This window comes from Astatotilapia calliptera, chromosome 22 (genome assembly GCF_900246225.1).
Source record: "Astatotilapia calliptera chromosome 22, fAstCal1.2, whole genome shotgun sequence".
Taxonomy (NCBI): domain Eukaryota; kingdom Metazoa; phylum Chordata; class Actinopteri; order Cichliformes; family Cichlidae; genus Astatotilapia; species Astatotilapia calliptera.
This window is the reverse complement of record NC_039322.1, coordinates 20,591,501-20,619,341: the sequence shown is the minus strand read 5'-3', so window position 1 is coordinate 20,619,341 and position 27,841 is coordinate 20,591,501. Positions and strand designations below refer to the sequence as shown.

General features: G+C 40.5%; 1 protein-coding gene across 1 annotated transcript; it reads right to left on the bottom strand.

The window, feature by feature from the left end:
* Window positions 1-35: 35 nt before the first annotated feature.
* On the bottom strand, window positions 36-24,590 carry LOC113014677 (oxysterol-binding protein-related protein 3-like). The gene is made up of 22 exons (XM_026156352.1): window positions 24,496-24,590; window positions 14,398-14,588; window positions 13,943-14,059; window positions 13,183-13,236; window positions 12,967-13,080; window positions 12,621-12,773; window positions 12,433-12,523; window positions 12,198-12,301; window positions 11,550-11,639; window positions 11,259-11,430; window positions 10,989-11,113; window positions 10,751-10,876; window positions 10,038-10,131; window positions 8,919-9,154; window positions 7,772-7,909; window positions 7,377-7,440; window positions 6,921-6,999; window positions 6,684-6,828; window positions 6,033-6,177; window positions 5,788-5,914; window positions 3,324-3,446; window positions 36-940 (listed from the first exon to the last, which is right to left on the bottom strand). The coding sequence occupies exons 2-22, from the start codon at window positions 14,458-14,460 to the stop codon at window positions 844-846; spliced, it is 2,457 nt and encodes an 818-aa protein (XP_026012137.1). The 5' UTR covers window positions 14,461-14,588; window positions 24,496-24,590; the 3' UTR covers window positions 36-843.
* Window positions 24,591-27,841: the final 3,251 nt, after the last annotated feature.

Genomic DNA, 27,841 nt, shown 5'->3' with positions numbered 1-27,841 from the left:
TGCAACAAAGAAATAATCAACCAAACACACGCTTCTTTACTTTATGTGCCAAGTTTATTTCAATGAGGGGGCATTTTTTTGATGACCATTTGAAGAGACTGGCAGTGAGGCAAACAAGAACCAGTGAGACACCATTACTTGTCCATCCCTTGTAGAGTTAATCTTCTTTCAACATGGAGTGTCATTGCCATTTCCTCAATAAAAAAATTGTGCACAGGATCCCATGACAGGATTGATTATAACAAGGCAGCATACGGACTCCTGTTTATCACAAGAATCTCTAATCGGGCATCAGCTGGAATAATAAGAAATTCTTCGAGTCACGATGTTAACTCCATGGAGCACATGAGCAAGATAAAAAAACAAAAAAAAACAAAACATCTGCACAAGTTCCCATCAGCCCCTGACCATCATTTTCTCTCCAGCTAAGAATCATACTGACATCATTAAAACATTTTTAGTCTGAATAAAAGTGCAAAACTGCTACAGCAGCTCCTTGAATGCAGCACTGCAATGAAAAGGCACTTTGGTAAAAGCAGAGATACAGTGAAACATACAGATATGCACCTTTAGTCTACGCTTACATGTAAATTACAGTTACAGGAGTGAAAGCCTAGGAAGAACCATTGGGAAAAAAAAGAATACAAAAAACCAAAACACACCAATAAAAGTTCTATAGGTTGTGCTCAGTTCTAAAAGAGGAAGCAGGAAGTGTGGATCCAGGTTACACTGACATGGAACATTACACAGGCAGGTCAGGACACTTTGAGTCTGCCCTCAGTTCAGTTTCATACTTCCCTCTTAATAATAAGTCGACTGCAGACGTTTGGTTAAATCCAAAGTTCACCACAGCACAGGGAAGTCCATTTTGCTGAATCCGGGATCTCTGCGCATCTCCCAGTACGTGTTGTTGCTCACCCAAGTGTCATCCTTAGACTTCCTGTCAGCAAAACACAAATGATCATGAATTAGTATGACTGACAGATACTGACCGACGCACCACAAAATTACAAATAGGAACTACAGATGAAGATAGAAAAATTAGCTCCCCTGTGAACATTTCCCAAATATTATAAAGCATTTCTCCAAACATCCTGGTTTTATTTGGATGCTTACATTACGTTACTTTGCACACAAAAAACATTTTTTAGTCAGTTATAGTAACAGTGTATCCTTTTGCTGGATAACAGCCTGCAGTAATTTCTTGTAGTTTTCAGCTAGTTTCACTCACGTCTCCTGAGCATCATCAGCCCATTTTTCCTTTGGCAAACCTTTAAGCGCCTCTAGATTTGATGGTCTTCTGGCACAGACCTTGGTCTCAAATCACCCCACAGATTTCCAGGGCATCGTGCAGGTCTGTTAATGACATTCACTTTGGTCTTCTGGAGGTACGTCTTCACCGGGAGCAACCCATGTTTTGGGTCATTGTTGTGTTGGAAGACAAAGTGATGACTCAGACATAATTGTGCCGCTGAGGTTTTCTTTCATTATCTTCACATTATCTTCTTCATGATTCCTTCCACCTTGATGAGATTCTCTGTTCCAGAAGCGTCCCCGCAGTATAATATTCACACCAACGTGTTTCACTGTGGGGACACCGTTCTTTGGGCTGTACACCTCTCCCTATGTTCTCCAAATATAAACAGTTTCTTTGGCCAGGATTTGGCAGGATTCTAGCGATTGTCTTCCTTGAGACTACAATTCCCAACTTGATTAAATCATTCATTAGTGTCTTGGCAGTTCCAGGCTCTTTAGATCTCTCACTAGTTTGAGTCTTTTGCTTTCTACCTCTGCCAGGTTAGTTCTGTACTTTGTGGCTCCATTTGAATTTCTTGATACTTCTCACTACAGTTCTTGACACTTGGAAACACTGTGATTACTTTGCTTTGTGAGCAGCAACAATTCTTTAACCCTTTAAGACCTACCATAGAACCAAGTTCACCAGAGCTTATATTATATTTTTACATGCTGTGGAGCCATTTTTGGGAGCATTTCAAGTTGCTATACATCAATACAACCATTATAGCCCAAACTTTAATAATATGTCTGCATTAGGTGCATAGTAATTACATAAATTGCAAAAAAGTGCAATAAACTACAAAAAAATTGAAAATCGTTTTTGTTTTTTTAACATATATTTCTAGTTAGAGAAATTTAAGAGGCTTATCCCTCAAAACTGTAAATACAAAAAAGTTACACAAACTAGTTTCCCACCACAGGAAATTTATTTTGAGTGTCTTCATAGTTTTATTTTTGAAATACACCAATTTTTATATACTGCAGGAAAAACAAAAATAAATATTATAGTGCAAATTTGCAAAATAACAGCATATGCATCAAAATAAACTATTTCCAGCAGTGCAATATGAGTCTTAAGCATCCCAGAAACGACACAGAAAGTCATAAAGTCAAACATAACTTTTTAAAACACATAACAAGTAAAACACAAGCTCATAAGGCCTCGATCATAAAAAACTACATTTCCGCAAAATGACGTCACTTCCGGTTTCGGGCAGGTCATGCGGTCATGTGATAGTTCGCGCTGATGGAGTAGGAAGTGTTACAAACAGCTGATGGATCGGCGAAGCGTGTTTCTGGAATATCATGTTTTTGTTGCTGCAAGTGATTTTTATGCAGTTTTTGCAAAGCTATATGTGGAAGGAAACTGTGACCGAGGACAAGCTGATGGCATAAGATGTAAGTACAACTCCTCCGGTTTCATATGCAAAAAAAATTATTGCGCTAGCTTACTTGGTTGCAGAGCTACCGGGATTTAAAAATAGTTACGCAAAACAGAGCGTGCCCGCTCCGATCGGCTGTAAAGGGTTAAAGTCTAAACTGATTTCTTTTGTTTTTGACCTGATGCTTTCTCAAGTGACCGCTCAAACCCTTACTGAAGTTTTTATTCTGTGTGTAGGCTGAAAGATAAAGTCAAAATCAAAATTAGGTTAACTCTGAAATGCTCTAAGCTTTGTTTGTGCTATAGCTTAATAAAACGTTCAGTTTTTCAGGGGATTGATCATTTTGACCCTTGTATTTTTTGTTTTTTCCTGAAATAATTATTTTATTGGGTGCAAACAGAAAACTAGTGCATTTAGAAATGCATGTTGAAAATCATTTGCTCTGCTAAAAGGAACATTATGATAAAAACTTTAAATTTCATACAGGAGCTAATAATTTTACCCTCATCTGTAATTTGAGTTACAACAAGCCCAGGATTATGTTGGGAAAAAAAACAACCAACCAAACAAACAAACAAACAAACAAACAAACACACACAAACACTGCACACAAAGACCTTACAGACAAGGAAAAGAGCATACTTGAAAAAGCGTGGCTGGTGTGTCATGTTGTTGTCCTGCAGCACTTTCCTCCTCTCCCTCTGGAGCTGCTCTATTCTCTGCTTCTGCTCCTCAGCTCCATCTACATTCCCCTCTTCCAGCAGCCTGGAATAAATATACAGAAACACAGTCAGGGTGGGGATCAGTGCAGATTTGTTCCTGCTGTCTGTCAGTGCCATTCCCAACCTCCACAAAAAAGAAAAACTCCAGCTTTCGTGCAGTTTCGGAAGTGACTTGATGCCGCTGTAACAATATTAACTTCTGAATGATGTCACTTAATAACATAATGTTGGTAGTTAATCACTGGATAGCTGTTACACAACTTTGTAAACCTGCTGGATTCATGTTAATAAAACATTTTCTAGTTACTCAAATTCAAATGAAAGAACAAAGATTTATGTATTTATGTTGACTCACTGAAACATGTCCCTTCTTATAGAGCTATTATACTTATAGAGTTATTCAACTATTCTAGGACAGTAGGAATATATCTTTTGAACAAGTAATTAAAAAAAAAACTTACTATACATTTAAAATATTAGACTGTACATAAAAGATGAACACAACTTCCTGGTCTGAAAAGTAAAGCAAATGCATTTTTAAAAGGCAATGTGCATTCTTTGTAATGGCCAGCAGGGGGAAAATCTATATAGAAGAAAACGTTTCTCGGACTCATTTGTCTGTGAACAATCTGCTAATGTGTTTATACTCAAGATCTCTGGTTTCCAATCTTAGAGAATACAATATGTTGTTGTTTTTGTTGATTATGGTAAGAGTGAAAAAGGAGGATAAAGTAAACAGAAACTCCTTAACACAAACTTCTTTTAAAACCTATTGTATACAATACTAAATATGCAAAACTTAATGTACGTTCTCAGTTAAATTTGAACAATACAGTCCAGATAAAAACAAGATGGGAAGCTGAAATAAATAGACACCAGAGGATAGGCAGGAAGAAATATGTGCAGGAGTACACACGATAGCCAACTCCAGACACTAGTAATCGTGGCAAAAATTAGCTTAACACAAGCAAACAAATGTTGGGGAAAATGTCAGCCACATGCTGGTAACCATACCTACAATATGTTGGTATGAGATATTAAAGGCACACAAAAATACCAGAGGGCAGTGAAGGAAGAGAGGAATAATTCCTTTAAAGAAATTGTGTATCACTTTTAAGTGGCTCAAACTTGACCCACCAACGTATTACAGCCACAGCTAGGTCAAGAATAAATAACATAGTCTCTGAGAATTCAACAAGATATATTTATCAAACAGTGGAGGCCAGCTGAGGTGATCCTGACATATTGAACTCATCTGAGTTAACTCTCAGATCCAAAACCACACACACCGATGTATGAACATATGAACTTCTTAATCCGCAGGGTTTAATTTAATGCTAGCCCACCTTTGCAACTATAACAGGTTCAACTCTTCTGGGAAGGCTTTCTACAAGGTTTAGGAGTGTTTATGGGAATTCTTACAAAAGCGCATTTGTGAGCCCAGACGTTGGAAGGCCGGGCTCACGGTCTCTGCTCTAATTCATCCTACAGGTGTTCTATCGAGTTGAGGTCAGGACTGTACCGTCCAGTCAAGTTCTTCCACACCAAACTCGCTCATCACCGTCTTTATGAACTTGGTTTGTGCACTGGTGTGCAGTCATGTTGGAACAGGAAGGGGTCATAAACAAACTGTTCCCACAAAGTTGGCAGCATGAAATTGTCCAGAATATCTCGGTATGCTGAAGCATTAAGAGTTCCTTTGACTGGAAATGAGGGGCTGAGCTCAATGCCCGAAAAACAACCCCCATACCATAAGCCCCCCTCCACCAAACTTGACACAATGCAGTCAGTTTCTCCAGGCAACCACCAGACCTAGACTCATCCATCAGACTGTCAGAGACAGAAGTATGATTCATCAATGCAGAGATCACGTCTCCACTGCCCTAGAGTCCAGTTACTCTATCTGATGATTTGTACTGTGCTTGGTGATGGGTGAGTGAATACTTTTGGCAATATAGTGCATCACATCCAGTTTCAAAACACCAAGTTGTTGACAGCCAAAATAGTCAACGTGAGACCTGAAGACGACGCCTCGGTAATTAATGGATGATTTCATGTTCTATATACAGTCTATGTTTAAAGGACAATCTCTCTCTACAAGCAAGGACATACACAATACTCTTCATCTTTCTGGATCTAGACTAGTATAGCTGTTGCTATGGTTATGTTCATACCTCTGCCTTGTGCTGCTTCACACCACATGGGCAAAGCCAGACTTGGCCCAGAAGCTCATGGAACCAAATGGTCAGATTTTACAGCTTTGAATTTATCTATTGTATAAGACCATCTGTTTTTGTTGTTTATTGTAATCAGGACTAAGAAAACAAACTGAGATTCTCAATGTTACAGTGTGTACACAGGAATGAGAGACAAAGAGTGGCAACCTCTGGTCCGGCCTGAAGCGCGTGTCCGATGGGGGCAGCAGAGGTCTTAAAGCAAGGTCCAGCTCATTTAACTCCACCGCAAACTGGGTGAAGCCGTAGTACTGTTCTTGGTCCACTGGCATTGGATCTAAACACAGACAGACATAAAAACAAGCAGCTCTAATATCATGTTCAGGTCAGTTGTGCGCTTTGACTGAAGCGGTGCAAGACAGTGTGACCGACACTTCCAGCGACTCCTCACTTACTTGCTCTCCAGATACACGTGGCAGACGGTGGCTTCCCTTGAAACACTGCTTCGTTCCATTTTCCAAATATGGAGTGCACCACTTTTCCATCTGAATCTGTAACCACACCCTCTATCTCATTCACTGTAGAGCTCCATGTTCTTGCCTAAAAAGGAAATATTTATATTTCATTTTAAAAAGAAGGACACGATACATATACATTACACCATACAAAAGCAGACATTATTTGTATCATACAAACTATGCACTAAATCCTAAATGAATCCTCTTAAATTTAAAAGAAACTGCAGCATTGTTACTTTTTCTGACATTTTTTTTTTTTACAGGTCAGCTTCTTTTTTGTCCAGTAGATGGTGCTGTTTAAGCTTCTAGCGTTGAAGGAATTTGGCTTACTACTGCTATTATGGCTTTATGTGCAAGAAATGGACATTTGAATGAGCAGTAATTTTATAACAAGCGTGGATCATTTTTACGAGCCTGCTCAGATGATAAGGGAGCTTATAAAAAAAAAAAAATAACATGTTAAAATTACTAATAACAACAGCATGACAGAGAATCACATGTATTTAGCAAAATAATATTACAAACAGTAAGGGGGGGAAAGTTTACTCTAATATTGGTGGCTTACACACAGCATCTTTGTGTACTAACCTTAACAAATGTAATTTTGCACTGGCAGACATTGCTGTTGATGTTTTTGATCGCCATCTCGCCGTAGTGTTCGATCCAACGCTGGCCACTCAGGATGTTATGGATGCAGGATGTCACCTTGTTCCATTCATAATGGTCCCCAAACCTGCAGAAAACACACACATATACACACAATGCACCATTTAGCTTGCACTCATTACACATCCACAACAAAATAGAAAAAAGTAAAGAACCTACGCAGGTAGTGTGACACGGGTGGTTCCCATGGGAACGATTTCCATGGATTTTCCCCAGAATTTATTTTTCCATCGAACATCTGGAGAGAACAATAGAGCATTAAGGGAACAATCTGTAGCTTCTCTGACTACCCAAGGCTGCTCAGTTATTTTTTAACAACGCGCCAGAATGCATCAGAGCTTCCACAAGCTATATTAGTATAATCAATAGAGTCATTTTATAGAGAGCAATGATGCTAAGCAGTTAATTATCACATGATAGGAAGGTACAAGATGATGGTCAAATGAGGTTATTTAGATCGGCTAAGACACTAGTTTCTGCTACATGTAAAATCTACAGCATGCAGCAAACACACAGGAACAAGGTGTGGGAGCTCTGGTGTAATCTGCAAGAAGCCCAGGCAGACAAGAGGGTGGATGTGGGGTGTTTATTCCAAATAATCCCTGCGGGGCTCACCTTGCCAAAAGGTGAAGTTCTTTGAATCAGCATGACATGCTGACACAGGCGGGTGATGACTCACCTGGAAAGTGGGGAGAAAAAGAAAACAATAATGAGGTCCTTTATGAAAAGGTTGGGTCTGTAAGTTGAAAGTTAATTCTTTGCTAGCTATACAACCAATAAAGCATCAGATCACCGCAGGGCACCATTTCACTGCCCTACATTTGTTGCTACTACTAGGCTAGTTTTGTGAAAAGAGTCATAAAGAAAGTGGCATTCATATGTTCCCCTCCACTTTTTGTAAACAGAATCTAATGAAGTTGTCACAAATAATTTGACAGTTGCATTAACTTAGAGATGACAAAGCAGCTGTGTGCAGTCTGAAGAGAATGTGTAAACTTTGTGACTTCTACCTGCTCAGCTATAAACCTGAAGCCCTTATCAGGCCTGTCGCACTCGTACGTCTCTCCCAGGACGGGGTTAAAGGGTTTGCTTCCTGCTCGGTAGTAGGTGGATGCATATGAAGATATTGCAAATGTAGCAACATACACCTGCACAAGGAAGGAAGAAAGGGATGGCTCAGTGAATGACACTTGGTTCCAAACAAGAACAGTAAGATGTTCCCACTCTGTCATTCTATTCAAAAAATAAATATGTCAAAAACACCCTCAGAGTCAGCCACAGGGAAAGCTTGAGCCCCCTCATACACTGGAGCTCAATCAATTTCAAACCCACACTAAGAAGTAAAATAATATTTTTGTTTCCCGTCAGAACATCTTTGTACCTACAACCAACTTCAAAGGTGAGTTTTTGCATGGGTCATATCCCTGTATGGGATGGGTAGCTGTTCTCCTTTTTACATTGCACTCTGATACAAGACCTGATTTGGTTGCAGTTTTAATGAAACAAGATAAAGCAGAAGTTGTCAAATTTCAGCCGACCTTTACATACTTGAGGGCCTGAAAGTCCAATAATTTTCATAGTATGAAGGTCAAATTCAAATTCATTGTTTCACTACAAAAGAAAAAAAACAAAAAGCTGTGAGCAGGGTGGGCTCAGGCAGGAAGCACTCACTATCTTCCATGGAATGAGCCTGTAATTGGTTTCTGCAAAAAATTCACATCCCAGACTATGAAGATAAAACTGTGTATAGGAATTTGTCGGAGAAGAAACTAACAGAGGCAAAATCTGTGTGTGTGTGCATTCATACATGACCCTATTTTAAATATGAATTTGTGTTAAAGGTAATACACCACAGTTTGTATCGTTTTATGTTTTATGTGAGTGACTTCCTTGTAATTAAATATTTATTGACGGCTCCAGAAAAAGTACACATTATACAAAACAAACATCACATTAGCTTCCTGAGGAAGAGCACAGAGCTTATGTCTGCTAGGTGTGTTATTAATATGCCTGTCAGAGGATCTGAACCTCAAACTCTTGTAAAAATAACTCTGTGAATATGACTTTCAAAAGTGTCTCAGGAAAATTAGAACATGCTAATTTGAATGTTTTGCATGTGCCGGTTTGTAGTCCACATGTAAAATATTTCCCACTCACCATGCGCTGGTAGGGGTCTTGAGTCTGATTAGCAGTGTCCAGGAGTTCGCTGTACTCCAGCTCCTCACACAGCTTCTGCAGAGTGTTGAGTGGCTCATTGAGGTGCACGGGCATGGCCACCTTGGACAAGTCCTTGCCTATGTTGTTTCTCAGGATGTTCCACAGGCTCACGCTGTTGGCGGGACAGGGAGAGGGCAGAGTGGAGCGTCGACGAGCCAGCGTCACCACGCTGCTCACTACAGAAGAAATACGATGTCGTAAGAGACAGATTAATATGCATGGCTTTAAAAGACATAAGTGAACACTGATGTTTGCATGGGAGGAGTGTTTTGTTGTTTTGTTTATATGTTAATATGATTATGTATGCAGATTCCAAGTGTATACACGAACTTGTGGAGGACACCAAGAAGACGACCTACAAGGCTGAGTTTGGTGCAAATGGGGAAACTAATAAAAATGGAAAACTGCATTTGGGACTGAATGATTTGATTGCAGGAATGTCGTTCCTTCTGTTTGTGAAAAGATTAAAAACCACAGCTTTCATGCCGGTCACACACTGCATTAAACAACGCTGCACTGAGTTTGTAAACATGTCTGGGAGTCTGTGCCGATTTTCAACACATTTTTGGAGCCAAAGATTTATTTCACTGATACTTAGTGATTGTATTAGCTCCAAACTGGTTAAGGATGTACTGAAAATTGTCCACACGAATGCAACATAGGTCACATTTTCAAAGCATAACAAATGTCAGTATCCATATCAATAAAATATCAGTATGAAATCTTACTGTTACTAGGCATCAATAATTTATTTGATGCTGTTACGTCACGGAAAATGTCCCTAGAGGTCCTTTCCTTATTTACACAGTATAATTTTTGCAGATGTTATTACATCGCCAGCACTTCTGGGCCCAAAATTAGTCCCTAAACCACGACAGGGCCTCCACCGTGTTGTACAGATGGCTGTAGACACTCACTGTTGTACCTCTCTCCTCTCCTCCTCACTACATTATGACAATGATTTGAACTACAAATTTCAGATTAGGATTCAGCTTTTCATACACAGTGGGTGTCACAATGACTTCTCACAGATGCACAGCTTGTTGCCTTATTACTTACCGGAGTTGTGCCTCTCACTCCCCCCAGCGTTGCTGTAGGTATCCACGGAAACACTGTCACTGACATCACTTATATACGAGTCATCGTCAGACACCTTGAGATAGGAAATCAATGATGAAAGGTCAGTGAGCCAGCAGGATACTGAATCAAAGGACAAAAGCACACAGATCTAGAAAGCCTCTGCATCATCGGGATAGAGGAGAACATTTTAGGAGTGACATGTTAGTAAAGCTCAGTTAGGCAGTCATTTTTTTAAATCCCATTTGCAGAATTGTCTTTGAGTATTCATTCAACTGGTTGAGAGAAATCTACACTTCTACACCTCCCTCTACCCTGACTTTAAGTTTTAGAAAAACCAACCATGTAACAAAAACAGTGTTGCTGATTTTTTTTGCGTGTGTTTTTAGTTTTACACTATAATTATTTTTTAAATCTCTACACAGAAACTGTTTAATCTGTGTGTGTTTTTCAAGTCATTTCCATAATGTGTGTGTTATGGAACAAAAGCAGACCTACGATTTCTCTGTCATATATAAATGGTTATAATGGTGTCCGATTATGTTAAACGTGGCTAAATATTCAACAAAAACTAACTAACTAATATTTTGGACATGCCAAACTTTTTGTGTGGGAACAACGTTGGAATGAATCAGCTGATCATTTATTGCGTTTTGAACATGGAGATGCAGTTGATCTTGCAGATGATGTCTGACCTCGTTCTCAGAAGAGGAAGAGGACAGGAGGTACTCCTGAGCGTCAAAGAACTCCGTTAAGGACTCTGATCCTTTGCTCTCACTGGAGACCTGGTGCACCAAGGACTGTGGGGCATCTACAGAATCCTGAATTGGATAAAAAGACACCAGGTGAGTATAATCAGACCACTTGTCAGGTATTGTGAGTATTTGTGGTGTAATTCCACAGGACCATAGAATTTGACCCGGTGTCACTCACTGAGGCATAGGCGGTCTTTAGACCGACAACATGCGCAGGCTGGGTGGGCTGCAGGTCAATAGTGTGTCTCAGCCTGTCTCTCTCTGCCACCAGGGAACTAAATGCTGACTTCAGTTTGACGTGGACTGGAGAAAGGCAAATGTCAGAGACGGGAAAATAAGCAGGGACACAGCAAATACTGAGTTGTCATGGAAACAATTTTGTCGTATGGCAGTGAACACACAAAAAAAGCATATTTTTAAATCTACAGTAAACCAGGAAAGGACTCACTGCTGTTGGCTAGTTGGCAGAAGTCCTTTTGCAGATGTGAAGCATCTGCAGGTGATTCTGGGGATTCAGGACAGACTTCTTGGGTGTTTGACTCAGCGGTGGAGAGATTTGGATTGGAGGCATGAAGGCGATAGGACTGGGACTGGGGCTGGGAGGAGATACAGCTTGGAACCTGGCAGTCAAATACAGACAAAAGTGAGACATTACATTCCCTTCTTTCCCACCATTTAATGACTGAACTATATCAAAGCATAAGCAGCAGAGGAAAAAAATAAGAAGCAGGGCGTGAACCTGTAGCGTGGCTTTTGTGTCTTTGCCATTGTTTTTGGACCGCCACCTCCTCGGCCTCTTCTCCTTTTTGGGGATCTCATAAGTAGCTGCCTGTGGCACCACAGACATATTTTGAGGTTGTAACAACATTAGAAGAATTCCAAGATCAGGGTTTCCACCAGTGTTTTCCCATCCCAGCATCCCATCTTGCCTAATGTGACCCTCCGCAGTTTTTTGTTTTTTTTAAAAGACAATGCAATGAATTTACTGTATCCTCCTCCACACCCTTGCCAACTACCAGCTCTAACATTTCTGGTGGAAAGCCTGTATTATTAACATAACAGTTTGTCTTACTAATCTCTTTGAAAAGCAGGTGGACACTACAGCAAACAGCTTTAACTACATTTCCCAAACATAAACTTGTAAATACATTTAGCAATAAAAAGAAGCATTTTTTAATATGTTATTTATCCACCTGTAGGCAAACACCAACTTTTACTGTGAAACTTCAGTGGCTACTAACAACTTAGACCCACCACTTCCTGTCTATGTTCCCCACCAGCATGGTAACTAAGTTGCTTTTGTATTATTGACTTTAATTATATGGGAAACACATTGATTATTATAAAGAACCACTAATGGCAGCTTAATCCGAGTGCCTGTGCTCACTTGTAGTCCACTGATGACTGGAGCTGAGTATGTGCGGTGCAGGACCTCCATGCTCTTCAGCAGCAGGTTCAGTTCCAGCAGATACGACTCACAGTCCTCCAAGTCTGAAAAAGAAAAAAAAAAGAGAAGGTATTATTAGATCAAAGTTGTAGGCACAGAAATAAAAGATTAACTGCACCAAGACATGCTGTGATAGGTAAGAAATAAGAAAGAAGACAGAAACAAACAAACCGACCTTTACAGCACTTGTCCATGTCGTCTGAGGAGTGGAGCCAGGAGTTTATCTTAGACTGGTGGATTGACGCCTGCTTGGTAAGAGTCGCCCTCTATTTGAGATGAATGACAAAGGATGATACACAATTTGCACAACACATCCCCAAGGATGTTTTTTTTTCCTTACACAAGAGGACTGGGGCAACTTACTTTCCTAAGCGATTCATTAAGAGAGGGAGAGGATGTCGCATGGGGGTGGAAGAGATGCTTCTCGTGGGGATACATGCTTATTTCATTCTGCCGAAACAGACGGTGATGACGCAGCTTTGACACCCACTCCTCAAACAGCTCCGGCGACTTCACCTGGAAGCCACAAAGTCAAATTAGCTTGAGGCAAACTTGAAGAACAAAAGCTCCTGCGGGTGTCTTTCTATGAAACACACAAAGGAAATCAAAGAGAAGACCTGCCGAGGTTGAGGCCCTTGCTAGTGAGGATACATCTCAAACAGCAGTAAGAAAAATAACGGGGAATGTAACTAAATGTCTCAAGAGTTACCTTTAGGTGGTAGATGTTGTCTTCCGTATCCAGATCAATGCACATGGCTTTTTTCTTGATTGACATTACAGAGAGACCAACATCTATGCAGCCATGTAGTTTCCCCTTACTAATCTGTGCAATAAATAAATAAAACACTTTTCACTTGGCATTTAACTTGTGCATAAGTTTGTATATACAGAAGAGAGACAGATGGAGTCATAAAACAATACTTACATCGCTTTCCCGCTTTGCATATCTCATGATGCCTTTCTCCAACAAAAAGTATCTCTATGTTGGAAGAAGATAAATTAATTTGTATTTATTTACAGACGTGCCATGGTCTATTAATTACTGCGTATATAAACCATTAAACACAATGCAGACTGTGGAGATTTGCACAACAGTCCCTTTCAATTCTCTTGAACCTGACATTTAAATTTTATTACTGAAGTGAGATAAGTGACCCAAATGATTAAAGATAATCATCATATATTGACATAAGCAGTTTATGGGAACGCTGCATTTTACAAATAAGAAAGCTAAATAAAAGAGTGCGCTGACAGAGCTCAAGGCCTCTTTATCAGGTAAACTATGCTCTGTTAAAGGGGCTGTTCCATCATGTCGCAAGGAAAAAGTTTCCAAGTATGATTACACTCACTGAGATCAGAAGGGGAGGGGGATGAGTCAGGTTTACAGTGTAATCAGCTGGGAGTCAAAAGAATGGAAAGGAGGAAATACAGAGAGCTAAAAAAGTGGAGGAGGAGGAAATGTGGAAACAGCCTGAGGTACAGACAACAAATCAGGATACTAGCACTAGCATCATACTAGTATGCATCATAGAAAGATTACATAAAATGCTGCACTACAACTAACATTTTTAGTCTAAGACTCTTAAATAAAGGATCAACAGCAGTAGCAGAAGGGTTTAAGAGTCTCCTGTAACAACAAGCAGTGCTGCAGTCTGATGCGTTAAGAAGCCAGCAGAGGCCCTCACCTTATGCCAGCCCTTCATGGGCCACTTCCTTCTCTTGAGCAGGAAGCCTCCCTGCTTCTCAGGCTCCTGCATGCTGGCAGGAACCCCCCTGAGCCCTTCCACAATCTCCCAGTTATCCTGCAGGACAACAGGGCAACGAAGCATGAGACAGACAGTGAATGACTGTGTTGTGTGTATACATTTCACTATCACAGCAGAAACACTATGGCTGCAGTTATTGTTCCGCCTGACGAATGTGGCACGCATTTGTAGGAACAATTAAAATTTGGTCACAGTGAACAACCATGAATAAGTGAATCACTTTCAACTGTTTGACAGTGAGACAATGGACACACAGAAACACATTAATAATTTCTCACGTTTTATAGCCTGATGGGCACCACAGTGCGTGATGTTATTAGAATTTAACAAATTAAACATCACACAATAGTAACACATACAGATGTTACACACACCTGGCTGCCGTCATGTTTAGAGGAGCCGCTGCTGTCACTGTGAGTGGGTGATGTTGATGTCATCTTTTTGCGCCTCGACTAATCCTCCACCTACCGCTGTCTTGTATCTCTGGAAACCGTGGCAACAGAGATCACAGACGAGCAGCCAGGAGCATCACGCTGACCTTTGAAGGCCACTGCAACATCCAGCACTGCAGAGAACGGAGAAGGTAGGTTTAAAAAAAACAACATGTGAGAGCAACACAGGTTTATTTTAAACACAACAGCAACACGCAGCATCCATAATCAGGACGAGATAAAAACAGAAGAATCACTGACTCACTGTGCGTCTGTCTGCCTCTGAAATTCCTAAAGTCCAAAGTAGATGTGTTTAAAGGAAGCTAGCCATAAATATCCAAATACAGTCATTTCCATGAGCTCAATATAAATGAATTCACATGGAATCAGACGCAATGAGCTTTACACATACAAAGTCAAATACAGGGAGTGCAGAATTATTAGGCAAGTTGTATTTTTGAGGAATAATTTTATTATTGAACAACAACCATGTTCTCAATGAACCAAAAAACTCATTAATATCAAAGCTGAATGTTTTTGGAAGTAGTTTGTAGTTTGTTTTTAGTTTTAGCTATTTTAGGGGGATATCTGTGTGTGCAGGTGACTATTACTGTGCATAATTATTAGGCAACTTAACAAAAAACAAATATATACCCATTTCAATTATTTATTTTTACCAGTGAAACCAATATAACATCTCCACATTCACAAATATACATTTCTGACATTCAAAAACAAAACAAAAACAAATCAGTGACCAATATAGCCACCTTGCTTTGCAAGGACACTCAAAAGCCTGCCATCCATGGTTTCTGTCAGTGTTTTGATCTGTTCACCATCAACATTGCGTGCAGCAGCAACCACAGCCTCCCAGACACTGTTCAGAGAGGTGTACTGTTTTCCCTCCTTGTAAATCTCACATTTGACGATGGACCACAGGTTCTCAATGGGGTTCAGACCAGGTGAACAAGGTGGCCATGTCATTAGTTTTTCTTCTTTTATACCCTTGCTTGCCAGCCACGCTGTGGAGTACTTGGACGCGTGTGATGGAGCATTGTCCTGCATAAAAATCATGTTTTTCTTGAAGGATGCAGACTTCTTCCTGTACCACTGCTTGAAGAAGGTGTCTTCCAGAAACTGGCAGTAGGACTGGGAGTTGAGCTTGACTTCATCCTCAACCTGAAAAGGCCCCACAAGCTCATCTTTGATGATACCAGCCCAAACCAGTACTCCACCTCCACCTTGCTGGCGTCTGAGTCGGACTGGAGCTCTCTGCCCTTTACCAATCCAGCCACGGGCCCATCCATCTGGCCCATCAAGACTCACTCTCATTTCATCAGTCCATAAAACCTTAGAAAAATCAGTCTTGAGATATTTCTTGGCCCAGTCTTGACGTTTCAGCTTGTGTGTCTTGTTCAGTGGTGGTCGTCTTTCAACCTTTCTTACCTTGGCCATGTCTCTGAGTATTGCACACCTTGTGCTTTTGGGCACTCCAGTGATGTTGCAGCTCTGAAATATGGCCAAACTGGTGGCAAGTGGCATCTTGGCAGCTGCACGCTTGACTTTTCTCAGTTCATGGGCAGTTATTTTGCATAGTTATTAGGCTTTCGAGCCTATACAGCTTGGAGTAAGACAACATGCATGAAGAGGATGATGTGGACAAAATACTCATTTGCCTAATAATTCTGCACTCCCTGTATAAATGAGTCAAAGTAGAACACAAGTGTTATAACCAAAGCCCACTGTTCAAGAAGTGTGTAAAATGAGCAGATAATCATGAGAACAGAGGTACATCGCTTTCCATGTTCTCCTCTTAAAAGTCACACATTACGTCTTAAAAGTAATGCAGTACATTAGGCCTGCACAATAAATCGAAAATTTATTGTCATCGCGATATCAGCCTGTGCGATGGGCCCATCGCAAAAGACGGCATAAACTGCGATAATTGGATACCTTGAAACGTTTACACACATGCTTTAAAGAATTTACCAATCAAAGAAACCCCTTTACACATTTGACCAGTCAAATAGAGCCCTTCACGGCATTAACCAATCAAATGGATTAGAGGCCCGCCTCCTACGCAGGTTGGGAGCGAACAACGCTGCAGCAACAAGTCAGAGTTGTAATGGCTGAGAGCGAGACACATGACGAGAACGCTACTGACTATGAATTTAAAATAAATAAATAAATAAATAAATAAATAAATAGTACCTCGCTTATTTGGAGGTACTTTGGATTTGATAAAGACGACGTTCTCCAAACACAGGTACTCTGCAAAACTTGCCGAACACTCGTGGCAACCACCAGAGGAAACATGACTAATCTCCACCATCATCTTCAATACAACCACAGAGAACTGTTTGAAGAGTTCCAGAAAGACGGGGCTAGCTAATGTTGCTAATGTTAAGCCAAAGAGCACAGCAGTCCAACAGCCGACTCTGTATCCGAGTTTTTCAAGTGGAACTCCTTATGAGAAAACGTCGAAGCAGTACAAAGAAATAACAGAGGCCATTACACATTTTTTGACAAAGACATGATGCCTATAAATACAGTTAGCAGAGAGGGCTTCACCAGTCTGATACAGAAAGTGGACCAGAGATACCACACCCCCTCACAAAACTACTTTTCCCATGTCGCCATTCCACAAATGTACGAAACATGCCGCAAGACCGTCATGTTTGAACTGAGCCAAACTGAAGACTACGCAAGCACTACAGTAAAGTTTCCTCTCCAGTTTCAACTTGCATCATAACTACTTGGTGAGTGAACAACTGAATGAACAACTGCATTGAGATAATTTTCAGTATAATTTAAGTTATGTTAAAGTGCACTTTGTTGTTACATTGCTAATACAGCAGCTTTCTTTAAATAAAACTGTTGCAGTAAAACGGAAATTATGTATTTGTTTTTTTTGTTTTTTTTGTTATTTATTTTATCGCAAGTCATATCGTTATCGCGATATTGATCACAGTTATCGCGCATCGCAGGTTTTCCTAATATCGTGCAGCCCTACAGCACATTATCTAATTGCTCATCACAGAGGAATTATTTTCTTATTAGTCTGTAAAAATGCCCTGAAACACACCAGCACCTGTAAACAATATAAGCCTATAGGCTACAGTCTCACACGCCAACACAAACTCTAACCTATCCTAAGGTGGACACACATATGAGCTCTCTTTTAGTTTTGAACAAAAGTCAACAGCACAAAGATAAAAGCTGAAGCAGTGTTAGCAGTACAATGCAGTCGTTTTTGTCATGGACGCAGTTTCCACTTTACCATCAGCCTCTCGTCCTTTTGTGCAGTAAAAATAAAAGTAATGTTCACGTCTCCACTCCTCAACAGCTTTACCACAGTACCGCTCCACTGTTTTCCTCCTCCCGCATACAAACTGAAATCAGCTGCTTGTAGCACAAGTGCACAGGAAGAAAAACACGATTGTTTGATTGATGTTTTTTTTTTTCTATCCGCCTGGACAACTGAAGAACTGACACAAGTAATAGCATAATTGTAACTGTAATGTAATTAATGTGTTACATTACTGCGTTACTGAAAATGTAATGTGATTACAGTACCCCCAAACACTGTTGGCCAACAGGTCTAAGTATCCTGTATAGTGTATGACATCAGTTTCAGCCAAACATTTGTTTAAACTGCTCTAAACCCTAAATTTTAGGAGGTTTTTCTCTTGGTTCTGTATGATGTCACTGAGAGTGGATATCCTTAATAAACTCATTTGTGGCACACAGCAGTAGCTCTGAGCACAGAAGCCTGACAATGTTTCCAATGTTTCCATGTGAAGTTGGCTTCAAGGGAAGGTAAGAGTATAAATAAATGTGTCAATGACACAAAGCTACTCCCTCATCTGCCTTCACTCGCTTGTGAACTTCAGTGACATCCCATTCTTAATCTACAGGGTTTAATATTATGTCAGCTCATCCTTTGCAGCTATAACAGCTTCAGCTCTTCTGGGAAGGCTTTCCAAGGTGTTGGAGCGTTTATGGGTATTTCAGAGTATTCTTCCAGAAGCGCATTTATGATGTTGGACGAGAAGGCCTGGCTCGCAGTTTCATTCCAAAGGTGTTCTATCAGGTCGAGGTCAATCAAGTCCAGGCCAGGCAAGTTCTTCCACAAGAAACTCGCTCATCCATATCTTTCTGGACCTTGCACTAAAAGTTGGCTGTGGAATATTTAGTAGTGAGGAAATTTCGCAAGTGGCATCCTATCACGGTACCACGCTGGAATGAGCTCCTGAGAGCGACCCGCTCTTTCACAAATATTTGTAGAAGCAGTCTGCGTGCCTCGGTGCTTGATTTTATACACCCGTGGGAAAGGACATGATTGGAAGACCTGAATTCAAGGATTTGGACTGGTGACTGAATATTTTTCACAGCCACTATGTCTCCAATCTAGTAATTGTAAAACAAAATAAATAAAAAGGAGACCTAGTTTTGCATGACAGGTTTAAGGAGTTTTTCCTGATGCCTTAAATGTACACACCAACGCTCCATGTGATGCAACATTCATTCGTCTCCTCACCTCAAATGGCATGCTCCAACCTTGCTGTGCTTGTATCTGTGCGTTAATGGCACTCCCTTTTTGCACAGCCCTCTCTTTCTGTGGAAGTACACTGTGCATGTGAGAGGAAAGGGAATGCCTCTGAGGTTTGCGTGTGACCGAATGTATGCAAATGGGTGTAATTGTTTGGATTTGCTGCTAGCTGCAAACTGAGAAAGCTCTGGTGGTTTATGAGCGTGTGTGTAGTCTGTGGTTCCCCTTGCTTGCAGTCAGTCCCATGCTCAGGACGTGAGTCATCAACAGGAAAGAATGCGCACCGCACCGCGCTTCGATACCCCCGGCACACCAAAACACAAGGCTAGCGACAGTAAACACACGGCTAAAAGCAGAATGAAGCACATGGACGGCCCACTTACTTCACAGCTACTGCACAGGCTAAAGGGTCAGACAACATATCTGAGCAGCCCTCAGATTATAAACTCAGGGAGCTCAGTTTAGCTCATCAAGCTGTTCTGTTTGCAATTTTCAGGCTGCGACATGTCTGGCATCTTGAGCTGCATTAGAAGCTTCACAGAAATATGTTATGAATTTACTGCACAGCTCAACAGCATATCACAGCGATGTAAATACACCTGTATGTAGTGTAAACAACAAAAGATTAATGCAATCATACAACATTGCATTTACATATAATGTAGGAGCTCAGGGCCTCAACAGTAAGTTTACAACATCTGAGGCTCTCTGAAAAGCTACATGCAAAATATGTGGCGATTATGAATGAAGAATTATCAAGTACCACTTGAACAAACATGGTTAACATTGCCTCCCTCCCATTCCTGTCATTTTGTTTTCCTTTCATATATGTCAGCAGAAACTCACATTTCTCAGAGCAAAACCACAGCAATTGCTGTGCATTAGTTTATCAGCTACGGAGGCCTTTCTGGCTTCTATGAGACGAGTCCCTGAACACCCCACCGGGTGCTCTACTTAGCTCAGCTGACTGATTACCGTAGGACTGTATCTCACCAAGGCCTCTGCACTGTAAGACTAGAAGTGCTGGGGTTTTACCTTCAGTCTTATGTAATGTGAGTCAATCATTAATGGCCCAACACCTTGTAAGTGATCTCACAAGATGGAAACAGGTCATTCTCATGGTAAGGGCCAACGCTGCTGAGTCACAAGGGCTTAATGGGGGAATAAAAGGTTTAAAGGAGATGTAAAAGGGACTCTTTTTTTTCCCTGTGGGTAAGAATTTGTCATTTTGTGAAGAGATGAAACAAACGCAAATGGAAAATGTGTTTAGACTCTAGACACTGAGCAGCGCAAGAGCTGCTTGGGCTAACAACAATAAATGAATATAACTCTGATATGTTCTTCGTTTGTCATATTGTGGATTTTCTGCACACTGCACTTCAGTAAAAAGTACCTACAAGGCCCAGAATGACAACAGTTTATCCCCTAAACTTCAAGACTGGACTTTAAAGCAGCTTTTAGTTGAGCACACACACACACAGATTCAACAGACAAAAGTCAGACGTGTAAATACAAGAGCGGATTATTCTTCTTGTAGCCATTTTCACAGACTTTACCTAAAAGATAGATGCAGTCAAGGTCAAGTTACCCACTGATTAGTGAAGTCTTATTATGAAACCTGCAGAGGGCACTGAGGGAGAGGACTTATCATCCTTTTTATACTCTAATGGGGGACAGACATTACAGAAGGTGAATGGTGCATTCAATACAACCTGAAACTAATGACTGAGACCATAAACTGAGTAAGAACGTGCTTACAAAGATCACAGTTTAAAGGCCTGATTACAACTTAAAGCGTTATCATTTATTATTTATTCTGTCTTTCTTGACTTCAAATAGGCTAAAAAATATTTTTTTAAACCACAAACATTTTGTAACACTGCAGCACTCTTCCTCTCACATACCGCTGTGTTGCTTTCAATTTGTATTGTGTGTTTAATGTGTTCATATTTTTCCCCATTGCATACTTTCAAATTCCTTTCCTTGGCAACTCTGCTGCCAGTACACTTTGAATTTAGCAAATGACCATGACCTGGTAATTGAATTCAGATAATGGGAAGATCCTGTGGGTATGTTGAACTTTCCAGTGCATGGCTCAGGAGAGCTGAGGGTCATATACACTTTTACAGAATAAGACTTCTTTCTGAAACCAGAAGAATCGCCTCCTAATGGACATTAAATAAAATCCAAGTTTAAGACATCTCCATCGGCTTGATTTTTCAGACCCGAAAGCTACGTTCATCTTTGATATGCAGCCTATGCTTTTCCCATTCAAGACTCACCAGATGCCCACAAGATTACAACGCTTGTGTTCATTCAAAGTATTCCTGAAGAATTCCAAGTATGCTTTTACAGCCATAATATGAAGACCACAGGAATGTCCTCTCTTTTAATTTGAACATGACTACAGGCAACACAGTGATTGCTCACTGGTTTCAGGCTGAAGCCTGAGAAATTGTAAGGCTGGAGTTTCCAGTTCTGGCATGGCAAACACACAGACCATGACTTACCAGCCAATCCATCTGCTTTCAACCACAAACTCTTGCAACAACAGGACTGCAAAAAACCCAACAGTCCACATCATTTTCATATCTGCTCTCCATTTTTACCTGACTGACTCACAAAGCAATGACGAATTACTGGTCAGAATCACTGGGTTGAAGCAGTGCATGATCCTGTTATTACCAAACAGAAAGATTTTCACTTTTTGCAGGTTTCATCTAGCCATTTCAGACATCAATACCCCAAATTCTGTGACAAAAATAAACCCATGTGTGACAGCACACGGTGTGATCAGATGGTGGCAGCAGCACAGTTTATCTGACCTTTGACATCAAGTGTGCATGACTGATAGCACTGAAAGAAATACAGTGCCCATTTTCTTTGTGCCGTTAGAGAAAAAACAAAAAACACATGTGGGTATGAGCGAGTGATCAAAGATACACATAGCAGCCCCAATATGTCACTCAGCAGTCACTGATTATTTCTCATGTGCAGCTAAACAGCATGCACTTAGATTCCTGACCAGTGTATTTATAAAGGCTACATCACAAAAGATGTCTCTCTGTCTGCTTCCTGCTGAGACAAGAGACACTTTGTGTTGCTGCTTCAATCACTGGTTGCTATGGATACAAAAAAAAAAAAAGAGGCAAAGCCAAGAATAAAGTTTGTTGATTCTTTATGAAAAATCTGAGGGACATAAAACACCAAACTATTTATAGAACATGTGGTGTTAAAAGCAGAAAAAGATTTCACACTAGTCTCTGTGCTGACCAGCTGGCTGGCATGGAAGTAAGACATAAGATCCTTTAACTTCATATAACCACAGGTGGGCTATTCTCAGACCAACCACTTGGTGTGTTAGTCTAACAAGAGTCTTCTGTATTTACCAGCTTTAAAGTGGGTGTTACAGAAAGGAGAAAGTGACACAGAGATAACTCAGCGAGTCACGTAGGCCTGGCTAGATGTTTGCACCCAAAATGTTGCAGCAGGGACAAAAAAACCTAACATTTTAGCTGGACAGGAATCAGCTGATTGACAGACTTAAAACCGACTCCCTTAGAGCAATAATCCTCTGGCCTGAGATCCTGTGCCAGGAGAGCAGACTGGAACAGAATCACTTGTAGTGGGAAATTAATATCTTGCACAAGGGCACTTCACCAAGGCAGACGCATGCCAACAAATGGGTTTGAAAACAGATTGCCGCATTTATGGACACTCTCTTGCTGCTAATACTCTGCCTAGGGCCTGAGGAATTACTATTTTTATGCATTAACCAGCCGGCTATTTCTGAGATTAACAGATTAGATCTCTAAATGCCAGAAACATCCCAAATTCCCCAACGAACAGGGTGCCATTTTTAAATGCTGTGTTTTGCCCAACTAACCTTAAGTTAGAAAAGCTGGCATTTGTGCTAATAAACTGGTTTGAAAACATTCATGAATCTGATAAATTATGAACTTTTCAAATAAGTCATCTGCCCAGCAGTTTTGCCAAACAGCCACTGAAAGTAAATCATTTAGAGGTTTTTCTGTTCATATACTCTCTAAATGTGGGTCAATATCGATGCTTAAAATAACAATAACCAATGATCACATATCGGTACTGGCTGATATATTAGCCTTGTTGACAGATATTTTTTTATTTTATCAGCAAGATAAAATTACATGTACCATTACCATTAATCTATTATGTTACAACAACAATCAAAATATGTAGTTCTCTCTTCCTCTCACCCCCAACCCATCACAGCAGGCTGTCCCTCCCTAAACCTGGTTCTGCTGGAAGATTATTCCTGTTAAAGAGGAGTTTTTCCAACGCTGTCACCAAGTGCTTGCTCATAGGGGGTTGTCTGATTGTTGGGGTTTGTTTCTAATGTTGTAGGGTCTTTAACTTACAATATAAAGCATAAAGTATTATTTAAAAAAAACTGAATCAACCATTTTTATCAATTTCAGTATTTCAGCTCTTCATCGTGCTACCATTGAATATTCAGCAAGCACAAAATTCATGTGAAAAAACAGATCAACGTAAAAAAAACCATCAGAACAAACCTGATGTTAGACATGTTAACAAAAACCTTCAGGGCTGTGGTTGTGTTTACATTAGCTTGAATGTTGCTCTGGCACTGTGTACCCACAGCCAAACTGTGAATGGCTCAGCCATCGTCACTCGTGCTTAAAATCATCTTGTCTGGGCTAGATGGTGCATGGTCTAGTTGTTCTACAGTAAAAACGAAAGAGGGTCATGAATTATGGTGAGTAAACAACAATTATTTTCATTATTAAATAATTGCCAGGTTATTTGGCCAGGTTGTTTTTAATATGAAAAAGAGGTTTATGTCGGGTTTGGGGGGGTGTTGTTTTTTGTTTTTTTGAAAAGTATGTGTAATATCCAGTGTTGGTTCAATTAAAGTTATCAAATAAATAAAAGATTTTATTAAACCATGGATTAAATCTCAGCTTCACTACAATGTAAATATCGGATATAATCAAGCTGAATAAAGTAAATGAATAAATACATATTTTGATGACACTGATGTCAGAGAAGCAGCCAGTGCGGATTGGTTACACGAAGCATGCATTCATGAGGACAGGACTCCATGGGAAGTGGGAACCACAGGTGTCCCGTCTAAGTGCACCAAAAGGCAATGCTCGGCTCCTGCTGCCAGCACAGCAACACAAAGTTGTCAGGGTAAACAAAAATTACCAAGATATCCCATGCGCTCGAAACACCCCTATAAAAATACCCGCTATAAGTCGATCCTTACACGTCTATTAAGAACCTGATGTCTGGAGGTGCCCATTAATAATTCTATCGAAAGCGATACTTTTAACGTGAGCACCGAAACACTCACCGACAGCCGCCACGAGAACGCTGCCCAGCGCTTAATGCCAGCGGAAGCTAAACAACTATAGAAAAAAACACACGAATAAATTCACTCGAGAGAAAGCGAAAATAATAATAATAATTCAAAAAGACATGCTTACGTTTCCGTGGGGAAAGCTAGTGCATCTTCTCCCGGTAGTAGCAAGCAGCCAGCAGCCTCGTTTTACTGCCAGAGTGTCGCGGGTGAGGAGGGGCCGCTGAGGGGGGGAAGGAGTGACTGACGTCCATCTCAGCCAATCGCAATCGAGGATAAAATCGGGGCGGGGTTGACATACTCCAGGTTGACGTACACATACGCCTCAAACACCGAATGAAGAGTCAAGGTGAGAGTTAAACATTGGGGTCTACGTGTTGTATGTTATCATTTTATTTTAGTTCAGTTAAGCTTTATTTACACAGCGCCAAATCACAACAACTGTCACCTCAAAGCGCTTTATTGTGAGGCACATACATGATCTTAAGTAGGCCAGAGCAGTGTAGCTCCCCTTTCTATAAGTATAAAGAAGTTTGAGGTACTTTAATACATAAAAGGAGGTGTAATGTCAAAAATAACGGTTTTCTACATTTGAAAGAAATGCTGCTCTGGGCTTCAATTGTAAGAAATAAATGTGTAAAATTATATAAAACAAAATTCTGTTAGCTCACTGTGGAGACTGTCCTGCAATTGTAAAATTGATGATTTGTGTCAACTGAGAGAATTCTTTTACAAAAACAAACAAACAAAAACAGGAAAAACCATCAAATCTCTGTAATTTATTTGTTTATCTAATACTTCTTTCCTTTGGTGTAGTATTATTGGCTATGGTGAAGGCCTTCTTTTTGCAGGAAAAAGCTGTGAATAGCTATCAAACATGAAAGCTGTCAAACATAAGGCCTCCAGGCCATGCCCTACAACAATCACATCATCCCTCCACACCCTCCCCCAAAAAAGCATGTGGCGACTGTGGGAAGGAAAAACCCTTCTAACCCCAACAGAGGTGGAGGTAAGGTGAGGCAAGGGAGACTGGACAAAAGGCAACTCCCTCTTTGCCTTCAAAATATGTAGTTCCTTTGTCTGTAACATGAATAACCTGCATGTTTTACAATCCACACCTTCACCGGGCTTTGACGTCTGCATGATTTTTAACCCTGGAGAACCCATGGGGTCAAATTTTACCCCATGGTTTCCCTAGAAAACCAATGGGGTCGGCTCTGACCCCATTGGTTCTCTGGGGTTAAAAGAGAAATCTTCGCATTCCACGTAAAAAACAACAACAACAAAGTGACTTTTAATTAGAATTTCTGCAGTTGTTTATTAATGACCTATGCCTTACAGTATAGCAACCTTCTTTTCAATACATAACTTGTGATAGTATGCATTATAAGTGGCTTTTTGTTTTAAAAATAGAAGCCACTAGGTGTGGACTGCACGCCTTATTAATTTATCTGGTCTAAGGGCTTCACAACACTGTGCTCACTCCAGTGGTAGATTGTTTGGTGACTGTCCTTTGGTTGCAAAAGATGGCTTTGCCCACAACTGCTGACTCTTTAGTGAATCAATGAGTAAGTGAGAAACTTGGCGTCAGTGCACCCAGATGGAAGGAGCGAGGAAGCACAAACGAGCATGTGTTTATGTGTCTCTGCTTAGTGTCACTCATTTTCTCCTAAACTTCTGCCTGTCGTGATTTCTCTGAACACTCAGTCCACCTCTGCTGTCCTCTCCGTGCTGCCTCTGGATTTGTTTACTCAACAAACCCTCCTTTGCATGGGCATGAGGCCTTCACTTCCTGCCTGGGCTTATTTCTATGGCAACAGAAAAAAAAAGTGGGAAAGCAAGACTCATAGCTGGGCGTGTCCAGAGACTCTGAACCAGCAAAACTAATAGAGTTTGGAGCTTTAAAGGAATGTAAATCAGGACTGGGGAGAGAGCATGAAGTGGGACACTGGAAGCAGAGCAGACAGGGTGAGGAGAGCTTTCTCTCTGTGCCTGTATCACAGGTGCTGCCATTGTCACATCTAGGTGGATTCCCTTTTACTTAACTCACCTTACGAGTGATTAATTGAAGCCACTAAGGACCGCACCTTGACATACCTCACAGTGCAGACACGCCTGTCCACACACACACACACACACACACACACACACACACACACACACACACACACACACACACACACACACACACACACACACACACACACACAGTAAACACCAATGACTGGTACAGACATGTTTACTGAGTGAAGAGATGACAGTGCCATCTGTAGGTCAGCTGTGGTTACTGCAGACTGAATACTTTGTATTCAAGGATAAAAGACTGGCTGGGCTTTAGTGTTGTTTTTCATTGAAGTGTGCAGTTTAATGTTAAGTGTAAGGAGGATATAGTAGCAGCAGGAAATGCAGTTCAACTGCAAGACTTCTCTGTTTTGTAGCTGAGATTCATCCCTGAATCTGGATCTAATAAGATACTCATTTGGATCCTGTGTTTTCCCACAGTTTGTGTCTGTTAGAGACCAGGAAATGCATATAACACACAATGGATGCACAGATATCACAGGCCTTGAAAGTGGATTTTAAATCAGGCCCTCCACAAGATAATTTCACAATATTCATAATATTTCATGATATTGTTCCAAGGCCCCATGAATAAAAAGTACAACTAAACTGATATATGGATGCAATCAGTTGTTTTAAAGGTATGTAAGTATTTAGGTTAGCAGAGAAACACAACAGTGAGTGCCCAAACATCTAATTGGCAGCAGCTTCATTTTTCAGCATGGCAATGATCCCAAACACACTGCCAATGCAGTAAGAACACAGCTGGATAAAAAAAAAGCACACAATGACATCTGATCAGTTATGGATTGGCCTTCTCAGATTGAAGCAGTGTGTGATCACATTAGATCATCAGAAATAGAGCTTTGAATGTCCATCAAAAAGACTGGAGAACTATTCCTGAAGACTATTTAAAGAAATTACGTGAAAGTTTGTTTAGGAGAGTTCTTGCTGTGTTAGACTTTTGACTGTTGTCCAAATATTGACTTTCAAACTCGATTTTTGCTTCATAGACGATATATCCCTGTATGTTTACATGTGCTTCAATAAACTGTTGCAACTATTTATATTTTGCTAGGAAAATGGCAAAGAAATTAGGTTTGATTTAAGACTTTTGCACAGTAAATGACAATTTTATCATTTCACAACAATTCAGTAGTTGAGAGATTTCCAATATAGATAAAAATGTTGATACACATGGCCAGCTAACTACACTGCCTTGCTACCTGTAGATCTGGAGTCTATTTCCTCCTTTCCATCCAATGCAGTGCCACCCCTGGTGCCCTTTATGCACCAGATCTCACTCTGTCCTGCATGGTGCTTTTTGAGATCTACCCACCTTTTAGGCAACAGTCTGAGAAACTATTATTATGTAGGACTGTGGGCAGAAATTGGCATAATTTCCATGGGAA